The sequence below is a fragment of the Scyliorhinus canicula genome, chromosome 17, assembly GCF_902713615.1.
Source record: "Scyliorhinus canicula chromosome 17, sScyCan1.1, whole genome shotgun sequence".
NCBI lineage: Eukaryota > Metazoa > Chordata > Chondrichthyes > Carcharhiniformes > Scyliorhinidae > Scyliorhinus > Scyliorhinus canicula.
This window is the reverse complement of record NC_052162.1, coordinates 110,989,081-111,011,600: the sequence shown is the minus strand read 5'-3', so window position 1 is coordinate 111,011,600 and position 22,520 is coordinate 110,989,081. Positions and strand designations below refer to the sequence as shown.

General features: G+C 47.1%; 1 protein-coding gene across 5 annotated transcripts; it reads left to right on the top strand.

The window, feature by feature from the left end:
- The first annotated feature begins 18,383 nt into the window (after positions 1-18,383).
- LOC119952186 (zinc finger protein 79-like) lies at positions 18,384-21,860 on the top strand. 5 transcript variants are annotated; one of them, XM_038775794.1, is made up of 2 exons: positions 18,384-18,418; positions 19,758-21,860. In XM_038775794.1, exon 2 carries the CDS (start codon positions 20,091-20,093, stop codon positions 21,018-21,020), a length of 930 nt encoding a protein of 309 aa, XP_038631722.1. In that variant the 5' UTR covers positions 18,384-18,418; positions 19,758-20,090; the 3' UTR covers positions 21,021-21,860. The 5 variants fall into 5 exon arrangements, with proteins under 5 accessions (XP_038631722.1, XP_038631723.1, XP_038631720.1 ...); XM_038775795.1 differs by having other exon boundaries at positions 18,399-18,442; XM_038775792.1 differs by lacking the exon at positions 18,384-18,418 and adding an exon at positions 18,461-18,712.
- Positions 21,861-22,520: the final 660 nt, after the last annotated feature.

Here is a 22,520-nt window from a genome sequence, read left to right as displayed (position 1 = left end):
CTTTGCCAGTGGGCTTAGACTCAATGTTTCGGCTATGGTGGGGGAGGAGAGCTTGGAGCGGTTTGGGGCCTTGTTTGTGGAGGGAAGGTTTGTGAGTTTTGAGAACCTGTCAGAAAAATTCCAACTCCCTTGGACCAATCTGTTTGGGTCATTTTAGATTAGCGTTTTTTTTGCGCTGGGTTATTTCCTCTTTTCCATTGGTACCACTGTCTTCCCTGTTGAAGAGGATTTTATCCTTGGCCAGACCTGGTGGGGGGATTATTTCGGATATTTATGGCCAGATCCTAATAGCGGAGTCAGCGCCATTGAATGAGGTAAAATTGAAATGGGAGGGTGAATTGGGTCCCATTCTGGATGATGAGGTATGGAGCGAGGCTCTTCACAGCATCAACGCCACGTCCTCGTCTGTTTGGCTTGTGGCTTAAAGAAAAGTACAGCACAAGAACAGGCCCTTCGGCCTCCAAACCCGCACCAACTATGCTGCCCGTCTAACCTAAAAGCCGCAGGGGCAGCACGGTGGCGCAGTGATTAGCACTGCTGCCTGACGGCGCTGAGGTTCCAGGTTCGATCCCGGCACTGGGTCACTGTCCATGTAGACTTTGCAGATTCTCCTCGTGTTTGCGTGGGTTTCACCCCCACGACCCAAAGATGTTGGGCGGCACAGTAGCACAGTGATTAGCACAGTTGCATCACAGCTCCAGGGTCTCAGGCTGGGTCGCTGTCTGTGCGGAGTCTGCACGTTCTCCCAGTGTCTGCGTGGGTTTCCTCCGGGTAATCTGGTTTCCTCCCACAGTGCAAAAATGTGCGGGTTACGTGGATTGGCTATGCTAAATTGCCTTTAGTGTCCAAAAAATGTTAAGTGGGGGTTACTGGGATGGGGTAGACATGTGGGCTTCAGTAGGGTGCTCTTTGTAAGGGCCGTTGCAGACTCAATGGGCCGAATGGCCTCCTTCTGCACTGTAAATTCTATGTGTAGGGTAGGTGGATTGGCCATGCTAAATTGCCCCTTAATTGGAAAAAATGAATTGGGTACTCTAAATTTATTTTTAAAAAACCTAAAAATCCCTACTTTTCCGGGTCCATATCCCTCTATTCCCATCCTATTCATGTATTTGTCAAGATGCTCCTTAAACGTCACTATTGACCCTGCTTCCACCACCTCCTCCAGCAGCGAGTTCCAGGCACCCACTACCCTCTGTGTAAAAAACTTACCTTGTACATCTCCTCTAAACTTTGTCCCTCGCTCCTTAAACCTATGTTCTCTACTCTTCAACCCTGGGAAAAAGCCTCTGACTATCCACTCTGTCTATGCCCCTCATAATTATGTAGACTTCTATCAGGTCGCTCTTCAACCTCCGTCGTTCCAGCGAGAGCAAACCGAGTTTATTCAACCTCTCCTCATAGCTAATGCCCTCCATACCAGGCGACATCCTGGTAAACCTCTTCTCTGTATGTGGTGTATCTGGTTTTCCAGTCGGCATTCGACAAGGTGCCACACAAAAAGCCGCTGCATAAGATAAAGGTAGACTGCATTATGGGTAATATATTAGCATGGATAGAGGATTGGTTAACAAACAGAAAGCAAAGAGTGGTGATAAATGGGTGTTTTTCTAGTTGGCGATCAGTTGGCTAGTGGTGTGCCTCAGGGATCAGTGTTGGGACCGCAACTATTTACAATTTACATAGATGATTTGGAGTTGGGGACCAAGTGTAGTGTGTCAAAATTCGCAGGTGACACTAAGATGAGTGGTAAAGTGTGCAGAGGACACTGAAAGTCTGCAGAGGGATATAGATAGTTTATGTCAGTGGGCAAGGGTCTGGCAGATGGAGTGCAATGTTGGTAAATGTGAGATCCTCGATTTTGGTAGGAATAACAGCAAAATGAACTATTATTTAAATGGTAAAAATTGTAGCCTGCTGCTGTGCAGAGGGACCTGGGTGTCCTAGTGCATGAATCGCAAAATATTGGTTTGCAGGTGCAGCAGGTAATTACGAAAGCAAATGGAATTTTGTCCTTCATTGCTAGAGGGATGGAATTTAAAAGCAGGGAGGTTATGTTGCAACTGTATAGGGTGCTGGTGAGGCCACACCTGGAGTACTGTGTACAGTTTTGGTCTGCTTACTTGAGAAAGGATGTACTGGCACTGGAGGATATGCAGAAGAGATTCACTAGGTTGATTCCGGAAGTGAGAGGATTGTCTTATGAGGAGAGACTGAGGAGACTGGGACTATAATCATTGGAAATTAGAAGAATGGGGGGGGGGGGGGGGGGGGGGATCTTACAGAAACATATAAAATTATGAAGGGAATAGATAAAATAGAAGCGCAGGGAGGTTGTTTCCACTGGCTGGTGAAACTGGAACTTGGGGACATAGCCTCAAAATTACGGGCAGCAGATTTAGGACTGAGTTGAGGAGGAACTTCTATGTTCTTCACCCAACTGTTGTAAATCTGTGGAATCCCCTGCCCACTGAAGCAGTTGAGGCTACCTTAGAACAGTACAGCACAGAACAGGCCCTTCGGCCCTCGATGTTGTGCCGAGCAATGATCACCCTACTTAAACCCACGTAACCCGTATACCCGTAACCCAACAATCCCCCCCATTAACCTTACACTATGGGCAATTTAGCATGGCCAATCCACCTAACCCGCACATCTTTGGACTGTGGGAGGAAACCGGAGCACCCGGAGGAAACCCACGCACACAAGGGGAGGACGTGCAGACTCCACACAGACAGTGACCCAGCCGGGAATCAAACCTGGGACCCTGGAGCTGTGAAGCATTGATGCTAACCACCATGCTACCGTGAGGCCCCCAGACCTTGTTGGATGTTTTTAAGGCAAAGATAGATGGATATCTGAACAGTAAAGGAATTAAGGGTTACGGTGAGCGGGCGGGTCAGTGGAGCTGAGTCCACAATAAGATCAGCCATGATCTTACTGAATGGCAGATTGGGCCCGAGGGGCTGGATGGCCTCCTGCTCTTAGTTCTTATAAAAAGCCTCCCTCCAAAGCCTCCACTTCCTTCTGGCAGTGGGACGACCAGAATTAAACACGATATACCAAGTGTGGCCTAACTGAGGTTCTCTGCAGCTGCAGCATGACTTGCCAAGTTTTGTACTCAATGCCCCAGCCGATGAAGCCAAACGTGCCATATGCCTTCTTGACTACCTTCTCCACTTGCATTGCCACTTTCAATGACTTGCGGACCTGCACACCCAAAATGAAATGCTGGAAAATCTCAGCAGGTCTGGCAGCATCTGTAGGGTGAAAAAAGAGCTAATGTTTCAAGTCCAGATGATCCTTTAGCTCGTTAGATCTTTTCTCTCCCTACAGATGCTGTCAGACCTGCTGAGATTTTCCAGCATTTTCTTTTTGGTTTCAGATTCGAGCATCCACATTATTCAGCTTTTGACCTGTACACCCAGATCCCTCTGCCTGTTAATACTCTTAAGGGTTCTGCCATTTACTGTATACTTCCTACCTGTAATAGACCCTCCAAAACTCACATTCGTCCAGATTAAACTCAGTCTGCCATCTCTCCGCCCAGGTCGCCAACCGTTCTATATCCTGATGTATCCTCCGATAGTTCTCATCGCTATCCTCAATTCCACCAACCTTCCTGTTGTCCACAAACTTTTTTTAAAAAATAAATTGAGAGTACCCGATTTTTTTACAATTAAGGGGCAATTTAGCGTGGCCAATCCACCTACCCTGCACATCTTTGGGTTGTGGGGGCAAAGCCCACGCAAACAAGGGGAGAAGGTGCAAACTCCACACGGACAGTGACCCAGAGCCAGGATCGAACCTGGGACCTCAGCGCCGTGAGGGATCAGTGCATCCCACTAAGCCACCGTGCTGCTCCCATGTTGTCCGCAAACTTACTAACCAGACCAGTTACATTTTCCTCCAAATCATTTATATATATATTACAAAGAGCAAAGAACCCAGCACTGATCCCTGCGGAACACCACTAATCACTGTTGTGTTTGGTGATCTTGCTGTTGCAATGATGCACACCAAACTGCTGGTGACTTAACTAGAATGATGATTTATTGATTAACACGTGGAAGGATAACAAGCAGAATCCTACACAGGCTAAGTTACTATTTGAGTTTTGTGAACTCTCCTGGAACTACCCTATGTGTGACTGTCCTATTGTATGCTTTACTACCAACTGGCGATAGTCGGTGTAATGATTTGTATATAGTCAGGTTAATGAAGGGTTAATTATTACATCTCTGTGTAAATCAAACACTAGAGGGCACCACCACTTCTCTGTATTTAAGTCAGACCCTGAGGGAATCCTGGGAGTAGCATTAGGAGAAAGCATGGTCACAGCATTAGGAGATTAAATTAGACAGATCATAGTGTAGTTAGTGGCTATTTAGGTTATTGAGTACTGCTTGACAGATTCAATATTACTTAATTATTAACTGTAGCTCAGTAGAGTGTGCGAACTTCATTTAATTAATAGCTTTATAATAAATTAGTTTTGTTTCAATCTTTTGATTGGTGGATTCTTTGTCAACAACACATCGGATCATTCTGGAAGAAAAGACAAAGAACACAACATATTACCACAAATGGTAATATAACAGTCGGATGTCAGATGACCTATGTCTGGCGCCACCAGCTGGTTCGAAGTCGCACTGCTAACTGTATACAATATTATTCAGTCATATCACCACATCCCCCTTCCTTTGGAGATGTTAACATTTAGATACAAAACATGATTTGTTTAACACATGTGGCATGTATATACAGATTTAACTGTGCTTCAGTTCACATGATATGCCTGCTCAGTGTGTCCCTTGTGCACAGTTCATTGTTCATCTCCATCTGCTCTTGTCAGCTTTCTGGAAGACTGGTTTCCGTGTCAGTCGTTTGTGCCTTAGCCTTTTGATGCAATGCATCCTAAAGATCAGTATCCTTGCTGGCCATGCTTCTTTCGTGTCTTTACATGATGTTGTTTGCGACTGCGTCGTTGCATACTCTCTGGCATCACCAGTTTTCCTCATGTCATTACGCAATGCTTTTTGCTGCTGCGTAGTTCTGTATTCTCTGGCCCGTCGACCACATTGTCGACAACTACTTGCTTGGTGTCATCAGTGGGACTCACAAGGCATCACGGTGGCACAGTGGGTTAGCACTGCTGCCACACGGCGCCGAAGTCCCAGGTTCGATCCCAGCTCTGGGTCACTGTCTGTGTGGAGTTTGCACATTCTCCCTGTGTTTGTGTGGGCTTCGCCCCCACAACCCAAAGATGTGCAGGGTAGGTGGATTGGCCACACTAAATTGTCCCTTAATTGGAAAAAATGAATTGGGTACTCTAAATTTATTTTCATTGACCGAGCCAGTTCTGTATCCATCTTGCCAACTCACTTCTGATCCCCTGTGACTTCACCTTTTATCCCAGTCTGCCATGAGGGACTTTGTCAAAGGCCTTACTAAAGTCCAATGTAGACAACATCCACTGCCCTACCCTCATCAATCATCTTTGTCACTTCCTCGAAAAACGCGATCAAGTTAGTGAGACACGACCACCCCTTCACAAAACCATGCTGCCTCTCGCTAATACGTCCACTTCTTTCCAAATGGGAGTAAATCCTGTCTCAAAGGATCCTCTTCAATAATATCCCTATCACTGATGTAAGGCTCACCGGCCTGTAATTTCCTGGATTATCCATGCTACCCTTTTTAGAAACAATGGAACAACATTCATAATTCTCCAGTTCTCTGGGACCACACCTGCAGCCAGTGAGGAAACAAAGACTTCTGTCAAGGCCCCAGCAATTTCCTCCCTTGCCTCCCTCAGTATTCTGGGGTAAATTTCATCAGGCCCTGCGGACGTATCTACCTCTAACGCCCAACACCTCCTCCTTTTGATCTCAATGTGACCCAGACTATCTACGCACCCTTCCCCAGACTCATCATTCACAAAGTTCTTCTGTTTGGTGAATACTGTTGCAAAGTACTCATTTAGTATCTCGCCCATTTTCTTTGGCTCCACACATAGATTCCCCCCTGTCCTTGAGTGGGACAATCCTTTCCCTGGCTACCCTCTTGCTCTTTATATACAAATAAAAAGCCTTGGGATTTTCCTGAATCCTGCTGGCCGATGGTTTTTCGTGACCCCTTTTAGCTCTCCTGGCTCCTTAAGTTTCTCTCTATTTTCACTGTATTCCACACTTGCTTTGTTTGTTCCCAGCCTCCTAGCCTTGACAAATGCTTCCTTTATCTTTTGACTAGGCTCACCTTTTTATCCAAGGTTCCCAAAACTTCATCTTCACAGGAACATGCCGGTCCTGAATTCCTATCAACTGACATTTTAAAGCCTCCCACATGCGACGTTGATTTACTCTCAAACATCTTCCCCCAATCTAGATTCTTCAGTTTCTGCCTAATATTGTTATAGTTAGTCGAGAAGACGCAGCCGGAGTGAGGCACATCCAGACATCCAGAGTGGGAAGTTGGAACTTGGTAATTTGGTGCACTGAAGTAATTCGGTGCAGAGTGGGAGAAGGTGCTTTTTCTCTACTGTTTTGTTCTCTCTCTTTCTTCTGGCCTGTAACTTTTAATCTGCAGAGAAAGAACCAGAGAGCATCTGAGACCCTGGGTGAGTTCTCCCAGTGAGCCAGAGAAGACACAGCCAGCGTGAGGCACAACCAAGAGTGAGTTTGGGAATTCAAAGCTGGGTAAGGAGGAGGTGCTTTTTAACCCTGGTAAGTGACTGGTAAGTAGATTTTCTTTTCATTGTCTAATTTATTTATTTTTCTTCTGTTTTTTTTAAAAATTGTAGTTGTATAAGTTTACCTAAGGTTTAAGACATGGCAGGAGATCCCAGACCCGTGTCATGCTCCTCTTGTGCGATGTGGGAGCTCAGGGACACGTCCACTGTCCCTGGCGCCTTCACATGCAAGGAGTGTGTTCAGTTGCAGCTCCTGTTAGACCGCTTGACGGCTCTGGAGCTGCGGATGGACTCACTGTGGAGCATCCACGATGCTGAGAAGGTCGTGGATAGCACATTTAGCGAGTTGGTCACACCGCAGGTGAAAGTTACTGAGGGAGATAGAAAATGGGTGACCAAAAGACAGAGCAAGAGTAGGAAGGCAGTGCAGGTGTCCCCTGTGGTCATCTCCCTGCAAAACAGATATACCGTTTTGGATACTTTTGAGGGAGATGGCTCACCAGGGGAAGGCAGCAGCAGCAAGGTTCATGGCACCATGGCTGGCTCTGCTGCGCAGCAGGGCAGGAAGAAAAATGGCAGGGCTATAGTGATAGGGGACTCAATCATAAGGGGAATAGACAGGCAGTTCTGCGGACGCAATCGAGACTCCAGGATGTTATGTTGCCTCCCTGGTGCAAGGGTCAAGGATGTCTCGGAGTGGCTGCAGGACATTCTGGGGGGGAGAGGGTGAACAGCCAGCTGTCGTGGTGCACATAGGCACCAACGATATAGGTAAAAAACAGGATGACGTCCTACAAGCTGAATTCAGGGAGTTAGGAGTTAAACTAAAAAGTAGGACCTCAAAGGTAGTAATCTCAGGATTGCTATCAGTGCCACGAGCTAGTCAGAGTACGAATGTCAGGATAGATAGGATGAATGCGTGGCTCGAGAGATGGTGCAAGAGGAAGGGAATCAAATTCCTGGGGCATTGGAACCGGTTCTGGGGGAGGTGGGACTAGTACAAACTGGACGGTCTGCACCTGGGCAGGACTGGAACCGATGTCCTAGATGTTTACTAGAGTTGTTGGGGAGGGTTTAAACTAATGTGGCAGGGGGATGGGAACCGATGCAGGAAGTTGGAAGGTAGTAAAACAGGGACAGAAGCAAAAGGCAGTAAAGGGGCAGTGTAAGGCAGAGAAGACATAGTCAAAAATCAAAAAGGGTGACAGTACCAGGTACAGTGACTGAGGGGAGCTCAGTGAATAGGCCCAGAATAGGCCTCGTGTTAACTCTGTCTAATTTAATCTCCTAATTTAAAAGGAATAAAACTGGAGATGTTAAGATTCAAAACAGAGGTAAAAAACCCAATATAAGTGTACTTTACCTGAATGCTCGTAGTATTCAGAATAAAGTAAATGAGTTGATGGCACAAATCATCGTAAATGACTATGATTTAGTGGCCATTACTGAAACATGGTTAAAGGATGGTCACGACTGGGAGTTAAATATCCGAGGGTATCAAACTATTCGGAAGGACAGAGTGGATGGTAAGGGAGGTGGTGTAGCTCTGTTATTTAAGGATGACATCCGGGCAATAGTAAGGGATGACATCGGTGCTTTGGAGGATAAGGTTGAATCCATTTGGGTGGAAATCAGGAGTAGTAAGGCGAAAACGTCACTGATAGGAGTAGTCTATCGGCCACCAAATAGTAACGATATGGTGGGGCAGGCAATAAACAAAGAAATAACTGATGCATGTAGAAATGGTACAGCAGTTATCATGGGGGATTTTAATCTACATGTCGATTGGTTTAACCAGGTCGGTCAAGGCAGCCTTGAGGAGGAGTTTATAGAATGTACCTGCCATAGTTTCCTAGAACAATATGTAATGGAACCTACAAGGGAACAAGCGGTCCTAGATCTTGTCCTGTGTAATGAGACAGGATTGATTCATGATCTCATAGTTAGGGATCCTCTCGGAAATAGCGATCACAATATGGTGGAATTTAAAATACAGATGGAGGGTGAGAAGGTAAAATCAAATACTAGTGTTTTGTGCTTAAACAAAGGAGATTACAAGGGGATGAGAGAAGAACTAGCTGAGGTAGACTGGGAGCTAAGACTTTATGGTGGAACAGTTGAGGAACAGTGGAGAACCTTCCAAGCGATTTTTCACAGTGCTCAGCAAAGGTTTACCAACAAAAAGGAAGGACGGTAGAAAGAGGGAAAATCGACCGTGGATATCTAAGGAAATAAGGGAGAGTATCAAATTGAAGGAAAAAGCATATAAAGTGGCAAAGATTGGTGGGAGACTAGAGGACTGGGAAATCTCTAGGGGGCAACAGAAAGCTACTAAAAAAGCTATAAAGAAGAGTAAGATAGATTATGAGAGTAAACTTGCTCAGAATATAAAAACAGAAAGTAAAAGTTTCTACAAATATATAAAACAAAAAAGAGTGGCTAAGGTAAATATTGGTCCTTTTGAGGATGAGAAGGGAGTTTTAATAATAGGAGATGAGGAAATGGCTGGGGAGCTGAACAGGTTTTTTGGGTCGGTCTTCACAGTGGAAGACACAAATAACATGCCAGCGACTGATAGAAATGAGGCTATGACAGGTGAGGACCTTGAGAGGATTGTTAGCAAATTAGCAAACGTGACACCACTGTTTAAAAAAGGAGGTAGGCAGAGAGCGGGTAATTATAGGCCAGTGATCTTAACTTCGGTAGTAGGGAAGATGCTAGAATCTATCATCAAGGAAGAAATAGCGAGGCATCTGGATAGAAATTGTCCCATTGGGCAGATGCAGCATGGGTTCATAAAGGGCAGGTCGTGCCTAACTAATTTAGTGGAATCTGTTGAGGACATTACCAGTGCAGTAGATAATGGGGAGCCAATAGATGTGGTATATCTGAATTTCCAGAAAGCCTTTGACAAGGTACCACACAAAAGGTTGCTGCATAAGATAAAGATGCATGGCATTAAGGGTAAAGCAGTAGCATGGATAGAGGATTGGTTAATTAATAGAAAGCAAAGATTGGGGATTAATGGGTGTTTCTCTGATTGGCAATCAGTCGCTAGTGGCGTCCCTCAGGGATCCGTGTTGGGCCCACAATTGTTCACAATTTACATAGATGATTTGGAGTTGGGGACCAAGGGCAATGTGTCCAAGTTTGCAGGCGACACTAAGATGAGTGGTAAAGCAAAAAGTGCAGAGGATACTGGAAGTCTGCAGAGGGATTTGGATAGGTTAAGTGAATGGGCTAGGGTCTGGCAGATGGAATACAATGTTGACAAATGTGAGGTTATCCATTTTGGTAGGAATAACAGCAAACGGGATTATTATTTAAATGATAAAATATTAAAGCATGCTGCTGTGCAGAGAGACCTGGGTGTGCTAGTGCATGAGTCACAGAAAGTTGGTTTACAGGTGCAACAGGTGATTAAGAAGGCAAATGGAATTTTGTCCTTCATTGCTAGAGGGATGGAGTTTAAGACTAGGGAGGTTATGCTGCAATTGTATAAGGTGTTAGTGAGGCCACACCTGGAGTATTGTGTTCTGTTTTGGTCTCCTTACTTGAGAAAGGACATACTGGCACTGGAGGGTGTGCAGAGGAGATTCACTAGGTTAATCCTAGAGCTGAAGGGGTTGAATTACGAGGAGAGGTTGAGTAGACTGGGACTGTACTCGTTGCTCGTTGGAATTTAGAAGGATGCGGGGGGATGTTATAGAAACATATAAAATTATGAAGGGAATAGATAGGATAGATGCGGGCAGGTTGTTTGCATTGGTGGGTGAAACAGAGCTAGGGGGCATAGCCTCAAAATAAGGGGAAGTAGATTTAGGACTGAGTTTAGGAGGAACTTCTTCACCCAAAGGGTTGTGAATCTATGGAATTCCTTGCCCATTGAAGCAGTTGAGGCTCCTTCATTAAATGTTTTTAAGGTAAAGATAGATAGTTTTTTGAAGAATAAAGGGATTAAGGGTTATGGTGTTCGGGCCGGAAAGTGGAGCTGAGTCCACAAAAGATCAGCCATGATCTCATTGAATGGTGGAGAAGGCTCGAGGGGCCAGATGGCCTACTCCTGCTCCTAGTTCTTATGTTCTTCCCCCAGTTAAGCATCTTCACCCAAGGACTACTCTTATCTTTATCCAACAGTAGCTTCAAGATCACTGAATTATGGTCACTGTTCCCTAAATGGTCCTCTACTGAAACTTCAACCACCTGACTGGGCTCATTCCATAATACCAGGTCCAATAAGGCCCTTTCCCTAATTGAATTATCTGCATATTGTTTCAAGAAGTCCTCCTGGGTGATCCTTATAAACTCTGCCCCATCCAAGCCCCGAGCACTAAGTGAGTCCCAGTGAGGGGTAGTTAAAATAACCCACAACAACTCTGTTGCTTTTACACGTTTACAAAATCTGTCTCCATATCTGCTCCTCTATCTCCTGTTGGGAGGCTTGTAGTAAACCACCAACATTGTGACGGTACCCTTCCTATTCCTGAGCTCTACCCATATTGCCTGTGGGACATTGGTTTCAGTCCTGCCCAGGTGCAGATCATCTGATTTGTAATGTTCCCAGCTCTCCCAGAACCGGTTCCAATGTTCCAAAAATCTGAATCCCTCCCTCCTGCACCATCTCTCAAGCCACGCATTCATCCTGTCTATCCTGGTATTCCTACTCTGATTAGCACGTGGCACTGGCAGCAATCCTGAGATTACTACCTTTGAGGAGCTTTTTAGTTCAGCTCCTAACCCCCTAAATTCAGCATGTAGAACCTCATCCTGTTTTGTACCAATATGCAGCATGACAGCTGGCTGTTCACCCTCCCCCTTTAGAATGTCCTGTAGCCACTCTGAGATATCCAGGACCCGTGCACCCGGAAGGAACATATCTCCCTGGAGTCTCGTTTCCCCTTATCTCTACTCCCCTTCTTGAACAAAGGGACCACATTTGCTATCCTCCAGTCCTCTGGCACTATTCCTGTAGCCAATGATGACCTAAAAATCAAAGCCAAAGGCTCAGCAATCTCTTCCCTGGCTTCCCAGAGAATCCTAGGATAAATCCCATCAGGCCCCGGGTACTTATCTATTTTCACCTTGTCCAGAATTGCCAACACTTCTTCCCTACGCACCTCAATGCCATCTATTCTAATAGCCTGGATCTCAGCATTCTCCTCCACAATATTATCTTTTTCCTGAATGAATACTGACGAAAAGTATTCATTTAGTATCTTGCTTATCTCCTCAGCCTCCACACATAACTTCCCACCACTGTCCTTGACTGGCCCTACTCTTACCCTAGTCATTCTTTTATTCCTGACATACCTATAGAAAGCTTTTGGGTTTTCCTTGATCCTACCTGCCAAAGACTTCTCATGTCCCCTCCTTGCTCGTCTTAGCTCTCTCTTTAGATCCTTCCTCGCTTCCCTGTAACTATCAAGCGCCCCAACTGAAACTTCACGCCTCATCTTCACATAGGCTTCCTTTTTCCTCTTAACAAGGGATTCCACTTCTTTGGTAAACCATGGTTCCCTCGCTCTACCCTTTCCTCCCTGTCTGACTGGTACGTACTGATCAAGAACATGCAATAGCTGTTCCTTGAACAAGCTCCACATATCCAGTGTGCCCAACCCTTACAGCCTACTTCTCCAACCTACACATCCTAAGTCATGTCTAATGGCATCATAATTGCCCTTCCCCCAGCTATAACTCTTGCCCTTGTCGCCTCAGCTGCCAGTTTCTCCTTCTCCCAGTTCCACCGAACTCCCAATTTTCACCCACTCCAAGAAGCACTCTCTCAGCCAAGGCAGCACTCAGTGCAGTCTCCTACCCCGTCCAGTGCTTTGCCCTGGTTAGGGGACCTCATGGCGTTCTTCCATTTGGAGGTCAAATGGGAAGCACGGTGGCACAGTGGTTAGCACGGTTGCTTCACAGCATCGGGGTCCCAGGTTCAATTCCTGGCTTGGGTCACTGTCTGTGCGGAGTCTGCATGTTCTCTTCGTGCCTGCGTGGGTTTCCTCCGGGTGCTTCGGTTTCCTCCCACAAGTCCCGAAAAACATGCTGTTAGGTGAATTGGACATTCTGAATTCTTTCTCTGTGACCTGGACAGGTGCCGGAATGTGGCAACAAGGGGCTTTTCACAGTAACTTCATTGCAGTGTTAATGTAAGCCTACTTTGATAATAAAGACTGTTATTATTAGGGGGTTGGTGAAAGGGTTCCACCTAAGGTGGCAGCCATTCATTTCCTTTTTCAAATGTTTAGTCACCGTCAGTTGTTAAGGGGGTTTTATTTTAATGTTGGGGAGCCACTGGATGAGCCGCCGTATTTATTTTTTCAAAATATTTTTATTGAAAGTTTATTGAGCAGAACAAAACACAACAACATAATAAACAATACAATCAGCAATCAACACATACAGTACCCCCCATGAGGTCACTGAACCAAACCGAGGTACTGGACAGAGTTGGAGACGTCCACCCAAGCAGAACTCAACAATGCAAAGGCCTTTGCCCGCATCTGCAGCGCCAGCGTGTCCGGGACCCTGTAAATGGCCACGAGCAGACTCCAGTTTGACATTCAGAATTGTTGACATGGTGCTAAAGGAGACCCAGAAGCTTAACAATTTGGGACACAACCAAAACATGTGCGTATGATTAGCTGGCCCTCGAGAACATTTAGGGCAGCACGGTAGCATTGTGGACAGCACAATTGCTTCACAGCTACAGGGTCCCAGGTTCGATTCCAGTTTGGGTCACTCTCTGTGCGGAGTCTGCACATCCTCCCCGTGTGTGCGTGGGTTTCTTCCGGATGCTCCGGTTTCCTCCCACAGTCCAAAGATGTGCAGGTTAGGTGGATTGGCCATGATAAATTGCCCTTAGTGTCCAAAATTGCCCTTAGTGTTGGGTGGGGTTACTGGGTTATGGGGATAGGGTGGAGGTGCTGACCTTGGGTAGAGTGCTCTTTCCAGGAGCCGGTGCAGACTCGATGGGCTGAATGGCCTCCTTCTGCACTGTAAATTCTATGATAACACCACTCACATCTGCCATCTACCCCCAAAAACACCCACTCATCCTCGCCTTGGTCAGATGAGCCCTGTATACCACCTTGAACTGGATCACAATAAGTTAAGCACAGGAGGACGTGAAGTTGACCCCATGAAGAGCCTCTCTCCACACCTCCTCATCCAGAATAGAACCCAGTTCGCCCTCCTATTTTAACTTCACCTCAACGACCAGAGCTGATTGACATAATCTGACCATAAATACCCGAGATACTCCCCCACCAGATCCTGCCATAAAATCCGTCTTCAACATGGAGAATGGTGGTGACAGGGAAAAGAGGGAGCTGTCTTCTGCAAAAAAAAATCACGATCTGGTGGCGCAGTGGTTAGCACAGCTGCCTCACAGCACTGAGGTCCCAGGTTCGATCCCGGTTCCGGGTCACTGTTCGTGTGGAGTTTGCACATTCACCCTATGTTTGCGTGGGTAGGGCAGCACGGTGGCCTAGTGGTTAGCACAACCGCCTCACGGCGCTGAGGTCCTAGGTTCGATCCCGGCTCTGGGTCACTGTCTGTGTGGAGTTTGCACATTCTCCCCGTGTCTGCGTGGGTTTCACCCCCACAACCCAAAAATGTGCAGAGTAGGTGGATTGGCCACACTAAGTTGCCCCTTAATTGGAAAAAATAATTGGGCACTCTAAATTTATAGAAAAAAAAATGTTTGCGTGGGTTTCGGCCCCCCCCCCCCCCCCCTCCCAAAGATGTGCAGGGTAGGTGGATTGGCCATGCTAAATTGCCCCTTAATTGGAAAAAATGAATTGGGTACTCTATAAAAAATGTTTTCAAATTACGATCTGGAAGAATCTGAACAAATTGGTCACAGGAAGTTGAAAGTTTTCCGACAGCTCCTCAAAACTGGAAAACCTTCCCTCCACGAACAAGTCCCCAAATCGTTCCAGACCCTTCCCCTCCAATGTCCTGAACGTCAAGTCTCAGCTCACTGGCACAAAGAGACAGTACCACAGATAGAAGGTAACACCAAGGAGCTCAATTTAATGAAGTTGTCTGAACTGCCTCCAGACCCTCAGGGTGGACACCATCACCAGACTGGAAGAAAATCTTTCAGGGGAGAACAGAAGCCAGACAGTCACAAAGCAGCCAAATTAGGGTCCCGACAAGAATTTTCCTCCATCTGTCCCCAAATGGAACCCAAAGCCTCCCCAGCACTTTCTCAATAGAACATAGAACATAGAACAGTACAGCACAGAACAGGCCCTTCGGCCCTCGATGTTGTGCCGAGCCATGATCACCCTACTCAAACCCACGTATCCACCCTATACCCGTAACCCAACAACCCCCCACTTAACCTTACTTTTTAGGATACTACAGGCAATTTAGCATGGCCAATCCACCTAACCCGCACATCTTTGGACTGTGGGAGGAAACCGGAGCACCCGGAGGAAACCCACACACACACGGGGAGGACGTGCAAACTCCGCACAGACAGTGACCCAGCCGGGAATCGAACCTGGGACCCTGGAGCTGTGAAGCATTTATGCTAACCACCATGCTACCGTGCTGCCCCTGAATATTAGCAGCCCAATAATAAAATAACAAATTGGATGGAGCTAACCCACCCAGAGCCACAGTATTTATATGGCTGGTCCAGTCCAGTTTCTTTTTTTTTTTAATTTAGTGTACCCAATTATTTTTTTCCAATTAAGGGGTAAATTTAGGGTGGCCAATCCACCTACCCTGCACATCTTTGGGTTGTTAGGGGGTGAAACCCACGCAAACACGGGGAGAATGTGCAAACTCCACACGGACAGTGACCCAGTGTTAGGATCGAACCTGGGACCTCGGCGCCGTCAGCCAGCATTGCTAACCACCGTGCTGCCTCTCAGTCCAGTTTCTGAATCAACTACAGGTTCTACACCTACTGGCTCCTTTTTATCTACCTTGCTCAGTTACATCCTCAAAATATTTGAACAGTTCTCTCAGTTTCCCTTTCATAAAACCATTTTCACTTCAGCCGTACTCTGTACGAGTGGATAGGAAATTATTCCGTGGGCGGAAGGGTTGAGAAGCAGAGAGCAATTCATGGTGATTAACGCCAAAGCAAAGGCCATAGTGGGAACCTCTTCATGCAGCGAGTGGCTGGGACCTGGAAGACAATAACTGAGAGTGTTGTGGAGGCAGCTTCAGTCATGGCTTTCAAGAGGGAATTAGTCAGTGACCTGAAGAGAAACCCTTTGCAGGGCTACGGGGCAGAAGACAGGGGGCCGGGGAGTTGGGCCAGTCCTGCACAGTGCTGGCAGGGTGGCCGTGGAGAAAACAGTGACAATACCTGGAATGCACGGGTTGTTTTGTGAGGAAAGTGTGGAGAGGCTGGGATTGAATCTTCTGGAGTTGAGAAGAATAAGAGGCAACTCGATTCAAACATATAAGATCCTGAAGGTGTCTTAGAATCATAGAATCCTTGCAGTGCAGAACAAAGACATTTGGCTCATCATGTCTGCACTGACTCTCCGAGAGAGCACCATACCCGAGGCCCCTCCGCACTAATCCCATAACCCCACCTAACCTTTGGACACTAGCGCACCCGGAGGAAACCCACGCAGACACGGGGAGAACGTGCAAACTCCACACACTCATCCAAGGCCAGAACTGAACCTGGGTCCCTGGCGTTGTGGGGCAGCTAACCACTGTGCCAACGGGACTTGACAGGGTGGATTTGGAGAGGGTGTTTCCTCTTGAGGGAGAATCTAGAACTCGGGGGTTACTGTTTAAAAATAAGGGGCCGCCCACTTAAGACAGAGGAGAACTTTGCTCTCTCAGAGGGTTGTGAGTCTCAGGAACTCTTTTCCTCAAAGGACAGTGAAAGCAGAGTCTTTGAATATTTTAAAAGCTGAGCTGGATAGATTCTTGATAAGCAAGGGGATGAAAGGCTATTGGGCAGGGTTAGGGGGGAATGTGGACTGGAGGTGACAATCAGATGGAGCTGTATAAGGCACGAGTTATGCCACAGCTAGAGTACTGTGTGTAATTCTGGTGGCCATAGTATAGGAAGGAAATGATTGCACAGGAGAGGGTGCAGAGAAGATTCACCAGGATGTTGCCAGGGCAGGAGCAGAGACTGGATAGGCTGGGGTTTTTTTCCTTAAAGCAGAGAAGGCTTTGGTGTGACCCGATTGAGGTGTACAAAATTATGAAGGACAGAGGTAAGGTGGAAAGTTTTTTCCTATCCACTTTACCTGAAGTGAAATTGCCCTTCGTGTTGGGTGGGGTTAGTGGGTTATGGGAATAGGGTGGAGGTGTTGACCTTGGGTGGGGTGCTCTTTCCAAGAGCCAGTGCAGACTCAATGGGCCAAATGGCCTCCTTCTGCACTGTAAATTTTATGATAAATTCTATTAATCTACGATTAATCTAGGACAAAGGTTCGGCACAACATCGTGGGCCGAAGGGCCTGTTCTATGCTGTATTTTTCTGTGTTCTATGTAATAGCAGGGTTACATTTGCCACCTTCCTATCTGTAAGAACAATTCCAGAGTGCAAAGAATTTTGGAAAATTATCTACTATTTCTCAGACCACTTCCTGAATTTCCCCCAAACCATTTCTAATTTCCTTCAGCTCCTCCCTAAAACTGGGGCTGGATTCTCTGTCGGCGGGATGCACCGCTTTGCCGGCAGCCCAGGGGTTTCCCGAGGGGGTGGAGCTGCCCCACAATGGGAAACCCCATTGACCAGCCAGGCGGAGAATCCAGCTCCTGGTGCTTCACAGAACATCCGGAACATTACTCATGGCTTCCTTTGTGAAGACAGAAGCAAAGTATGAATTTAGTTCCTTCGCCATTTCTTTGTTCCCCGTTATGAATTCTCGTTTCTGACTGTAAGGAACCTACATTAGTTTTTATCAATCTTTTTCTCTTTCCATACCTATAGAAACTTTTACAGTCAGATTTTATGTTCTATATTAGTTTACTTTCTAATTGTATTTTCCCCTTCTTAATCAGTCCCTTGGTCTGCCTTTGCTGATTTTTAAACTATTCCCAATCCTCAGGTCTATTGCTTTTTCTTGTTAAATTTGTATGCCTCGTCTTTGAATCTAATACCATCTCTAATTTCCCTTGGTTTGGCCACAGTTCCCTTTCTAATCGCGTGTCAAATGGGAATAAACAACCTTTGGAGTTCACCTATTCGTTCCTTGAACGCTTGCCATTGCCTGTCCGCTGTCCACCACCTTTTCCTTTCTGCCTGTCCTTCCTGAAAACTGAATCGCCCTCAATTTGTAGTCCCCATCCTTGGAGCCATGTCTCCGTAAGCCCAACTACATCATGCCCCTTTTCATCCATCTGCGCATCTAATTCATCCATTTTATTTTGAATGCTTTGCACATTCAGGTACAAAACCTGAAAGCTAGTCCTTTTCACGTTCCTCGTCCCGCCCCTACTATTTTTTATGGTGTCAAAACTGCCATATGTGAGTAAATATCCTCAGGACAAAATGTTGACAAACAGCCCCTGTATGTTTTCTGCAGAGTGTGAATGAACTCAATTGGAGTCAATGGGTGTCCCTCCCGGGCACTGGGACCAAAGTTGGGAACAGGAAGCCCCGCCCACTTACTCTCGCTGCCACAAAATGGCGGCGGGTTTGGTGCATGCGCCCTGATCAGCCTTTCCTCTGGTGCACAAGATGGCGGCCGGTTTCCACGGTGACGCTTGTCGGCTGCCTCGGAGCTCAAGGTTGGCCGGGAGCTGCTGCTGAAGGTTTTAGAGAAAGATTGAGAAATGAGTCATTTTCAGTCGAAACATCGCCTCTTCCCTTAACCCCTCGTCCCAAAAGGTTCAGCGATTTTAGTCATTCACCTCGGCTTATGGCTGGTCCCTGCATCTTCACCTCCCCCACTCTGCGAATGATTGACGGCTCCTTGGACCAATGGCGATCAGGCGTCGGCCAGGAGGACCACCCGGTCCTCCAGCCAATCACAGAGGTCTGATCTCCCATGACACAGAGGGGGAGAACTGACGCTTGTGAGGGTGAGGCGCATTTGATTGACAGCGGAATAGACCAATGGTGATCCGGAACTTACCTGGAGGACTAGCTGGTCCTCCAACCAATCATGGTGGGGGGCTACACTCCTGCCCCTCTCCCTCGCCAAAGGTTTGCTCTGCCTTCGTTGTCCATGTGTGAGCTCCCAGTGAGGAATTGTAACTGGGATTGGCTCTTCATTAAATTATTAACAAAATGCAGATCTCTGTCTCAGGAAGAAAAGATAAATTATTCCTGCAATGTGGTGTTGACAACTGGCTGTGATTTGTGCCAAGCATTTTAAGCTGTGTGAGTGAAATGAGGGTTCATGTTGAGAATGCCATTGTTATTGGGGGATAGTTTAGCTCAGTTGGTTGGACAGCTCGTTCATGATGCAGAGGGTGGCGAACAGCACGGATCCAATTCCCGTACCGGCTGAGGGCATTCATGATGCAGAGGGTGGCGAACAGCATGGATCCAATTTTCGTTCCGGCTGAGGGCATTCATGATCTCGATTTTGCCCCTTGCCTGAGGTGTGATGATCCTCCAGTTAAATCGCCACAGTCAGCTCTCCCTCTCAAAAGGGAAAGCAGTGTAAGGTCACCGAGGACTAGGGCGACTACTTTTTCATTGTAATTATTTCTGGATGTTTCTGAAAAGATGGTGGTGGAGGATGATCGACTCCTAAAGATTCTGGGGTCGAGCAAAGGGTGGGTTGGTAAAGGATGGGTGGGATGTGTGCCCTAAATTGGGAAACGGATAGACATCCAAAGAGGGAAGAACATGCAACCCAGTGACTGGATCAGAGTTGGTCCTGAGGAGGGGACGAGACAGGAGGTCAATGAAGTGGAGGGGGTTCGGAGTAGGGTAGGACGGGACCGCCTTCCATATTGTATGTTGGATATGTGCAGGGTGGATGGGGGGAGGCAGTGGTGGGTATAGGGATCAGGACATGAAGGGAAGGGCTGTGGACAAGTAGAGTACAAAATAGAATTGTCTGCTATTAATTTTTCCTCCTGTACCTCGAGTGACGTTTTCTGTCAACTTTTGCAGAGTGTAAGCAAGGGAAGATTGACCGACGGGCAACCTGAATCATCAATCAAGTCAACATCTGACAGAGTCACTCGATTCATCAGTGTTTGATGTCATCAGCTTTTGAATGTGGACGGAGAAAAGTTTTTCCCTGGACAAAGCGACTGGCAAAGAAGCGAGACACACCCGAGTGAGAGTGTTCCAGTGAACTGACTGTGGAAAGAGCTTTAACCAGTTACATGCCTGAAAAAACATTGCACCATTCACAGCGGGGAGCGACCGTACACGTGTTCTGTGTGTGGACGAGACTTCAACTCATCGTCCAACCTGGAGACTCATAAGAACACCTGCAACATGGCGAAACCATGGAAATGTGGGGACTGTGGGAAGAGATTCAGTTACCCATCCCTGTTGGAAACTCATCGACGCACTCACACCGGGGACAGGCCGTTCACTTGCTCGCAGTGTGGGAAGGGATTCACTGATTCATCCAACCACCTGAAACACCAACGAGTTCACACCGGGGAGAGGCCATGTACCTGTTCTAAGTGTGGGAAGGGATTCGCTGGTACATCCAGCCTGCGGAAACACCAGCGGGTTCACACGGGGGAGAAGCCATTCACGTGCTCCGTGTGTAGTAACGGATTCAGTGATCCGTCCAACCTGCAGGCACACCAGCAGGCTCATGCTGGGAAGAGGCCATTCACCTGCTCCGAGTGTGGAAAAGGATTTGCCCTTTCCTCCGACCTCCTGAGACACCAACGCATTCACACTGGGGAGAGGCCGTTCACCTGCTCCGAGTGCGGGAAGGGTTTCAGTCAGCTGTCCCACCTGCTGACTCACCGCAGTGTTCACACCGGGGAGAGGCCGTTCGCCTGCTCCGAGTGTGGGAAGAAATTCACGCAATCCTCCAGCTTGCTCACGCACAGGCGCATCCATACCGGGGAGAAGCCCTTCACCTGCTCTGTTTGTGGGAGTGGGTTCAGCGATTCAACCACCCTGAGGCAACACCGGCGTGTTCACACCGGCGAGCGGCCGTTCAGCTGCTCCGAGTGCGGGCAGCGATTCACTCGGTCATCCAGCTTGCTGACGCACAGACACGTTCACACTGGGGAGAAGCCCTTCACCTGCTCCGTGTGCGGGAAGGGATTCACCCAGTCATCCACCCTGCGGACTCACCGGCGGGTTCACACTGGGGAGCGACCATTCACCTGCACCGTGTGCGGGAAGGGATTTGCTTGTTCATCCAACCTGCTGAAACATCAGGGCAGTCACACCGAGTAGACACCTTCCTCAATGCTCAGACTTTGGGAGTAACTTTAAAACCCGCTGAATCAGTGGTAGCCCATTCACGCTGAAGAGCGCTTGGATCAGCTATCTTGCTGCCTGGAGAGGTTGAGACTGTCCTCCCAGCTGCTCAGACACAATAGAGTCGACAAGTGATGCAGCTGTTATCACATCCAGGACTGAACCATGTCATCCCGACAGGTATTGGGTGTCGGGGAAGTGACCCATTTGATAAAGCAATTGAGGTGTTAATTATATTACTGCATTTAAAAATGGAAGTACATTTTGCACCATTTGAATCATTGGCAGGAAAACAACTGGACACAGGACGCAGCGCAGGAACCCATTCAGAAGAAACCTTGAATGCCTAACTGATGGAAGAAAGCCAGACACCTGTAAGAACCTCGGCACTAAATAATGTGACCATCAACGATTCGAAAAAAGACTGATAAGACTTATTTTTTAAAAACATGTTTTTGTGTAATGCAATGGATAACACCAAATTGGTTTGTCACAATGTGTTCACAAACCAATATGTAGAGACAGAAGTTAATTATTTTTCGGATATTAAGGGTTGAGTTCGAAAGGAATTCCCCTTAAAAGGATCTGACAAATTTCTATACTATTGCAAAATTATAACGGACTGTAAGTAGTCTTCAAATCAATATTTGTTTGAATATCTAAATAGTCTCCTATGGATTTAAAAATTAAAATGTAATCTTAGGTAGAATTGTCATGCGATACCGTGTTTTAATTAGCGCCCATTCTATGATATAAGGTTCATTACGATAATGTAAACCACAATTGATTCCTACAATAAATATTCACAAACAAGTATTCACAAAGAGTTGCCGTCTCATACTTATATCCTCACATGCCCACACACAGATAGAAACATCCTAGCAAGCGACCTTCCAAACCAGCACAGTGGTTAGCATGCTGCCTCATATCGTCAGGAACTCGGGTTCAATGCTGGCCTTGGGTGACTGTGAAGTTTGCACATTCTCCCCGTGTCTCCGTGGGTTCCCTCCGGCTGCTCCAGTTTCCACCCAAAGTCCAAAGCTGTGCAGGTTAGGTGGATTGGCCATGCTAAATTACCCTCAGTGTTCAAAATGATGAGCAGGTTAGGTGGGGTACAGGGATAGGACGGGGTAGTGGGCCGAGGTACGGTGCTGTTTCAAATGGTCGATTGGCCCCTTCTGCACTGGGATTCTATGGGTCTAAGTCGCTTCAGTCTTCCTTTTTGCTATACCAAGGGTTCCCCCCACCCTCCTCCCCGGTTGTTGTTGACAGGGCTCTCAACCATGTTTGATCCATCTCCTCCATCTCTGTCCTCACCCCTTCCTCTCCCTTCCAGAACCATGATGGTATCTCCCTTGACCTCATTTTTCACCCCACGATCCTCCACATTCAAAGGATCATCCTCTGCCGTTTCTGCCAACTCCAGCGTGATTCCACCGCCAAACATCTTCCCCGCACCTCACCCCTCTCGTCAGT

Excerpts from the sequence above, each read along its gene's own strand:
- LOC119952186 (XM_038775794.1), top strand. The coding sequence starts at position 20,091 with ATGGCGAAACCATGGAAATGTGGGGACTGTGGGAAGAGATTCAGTTAC.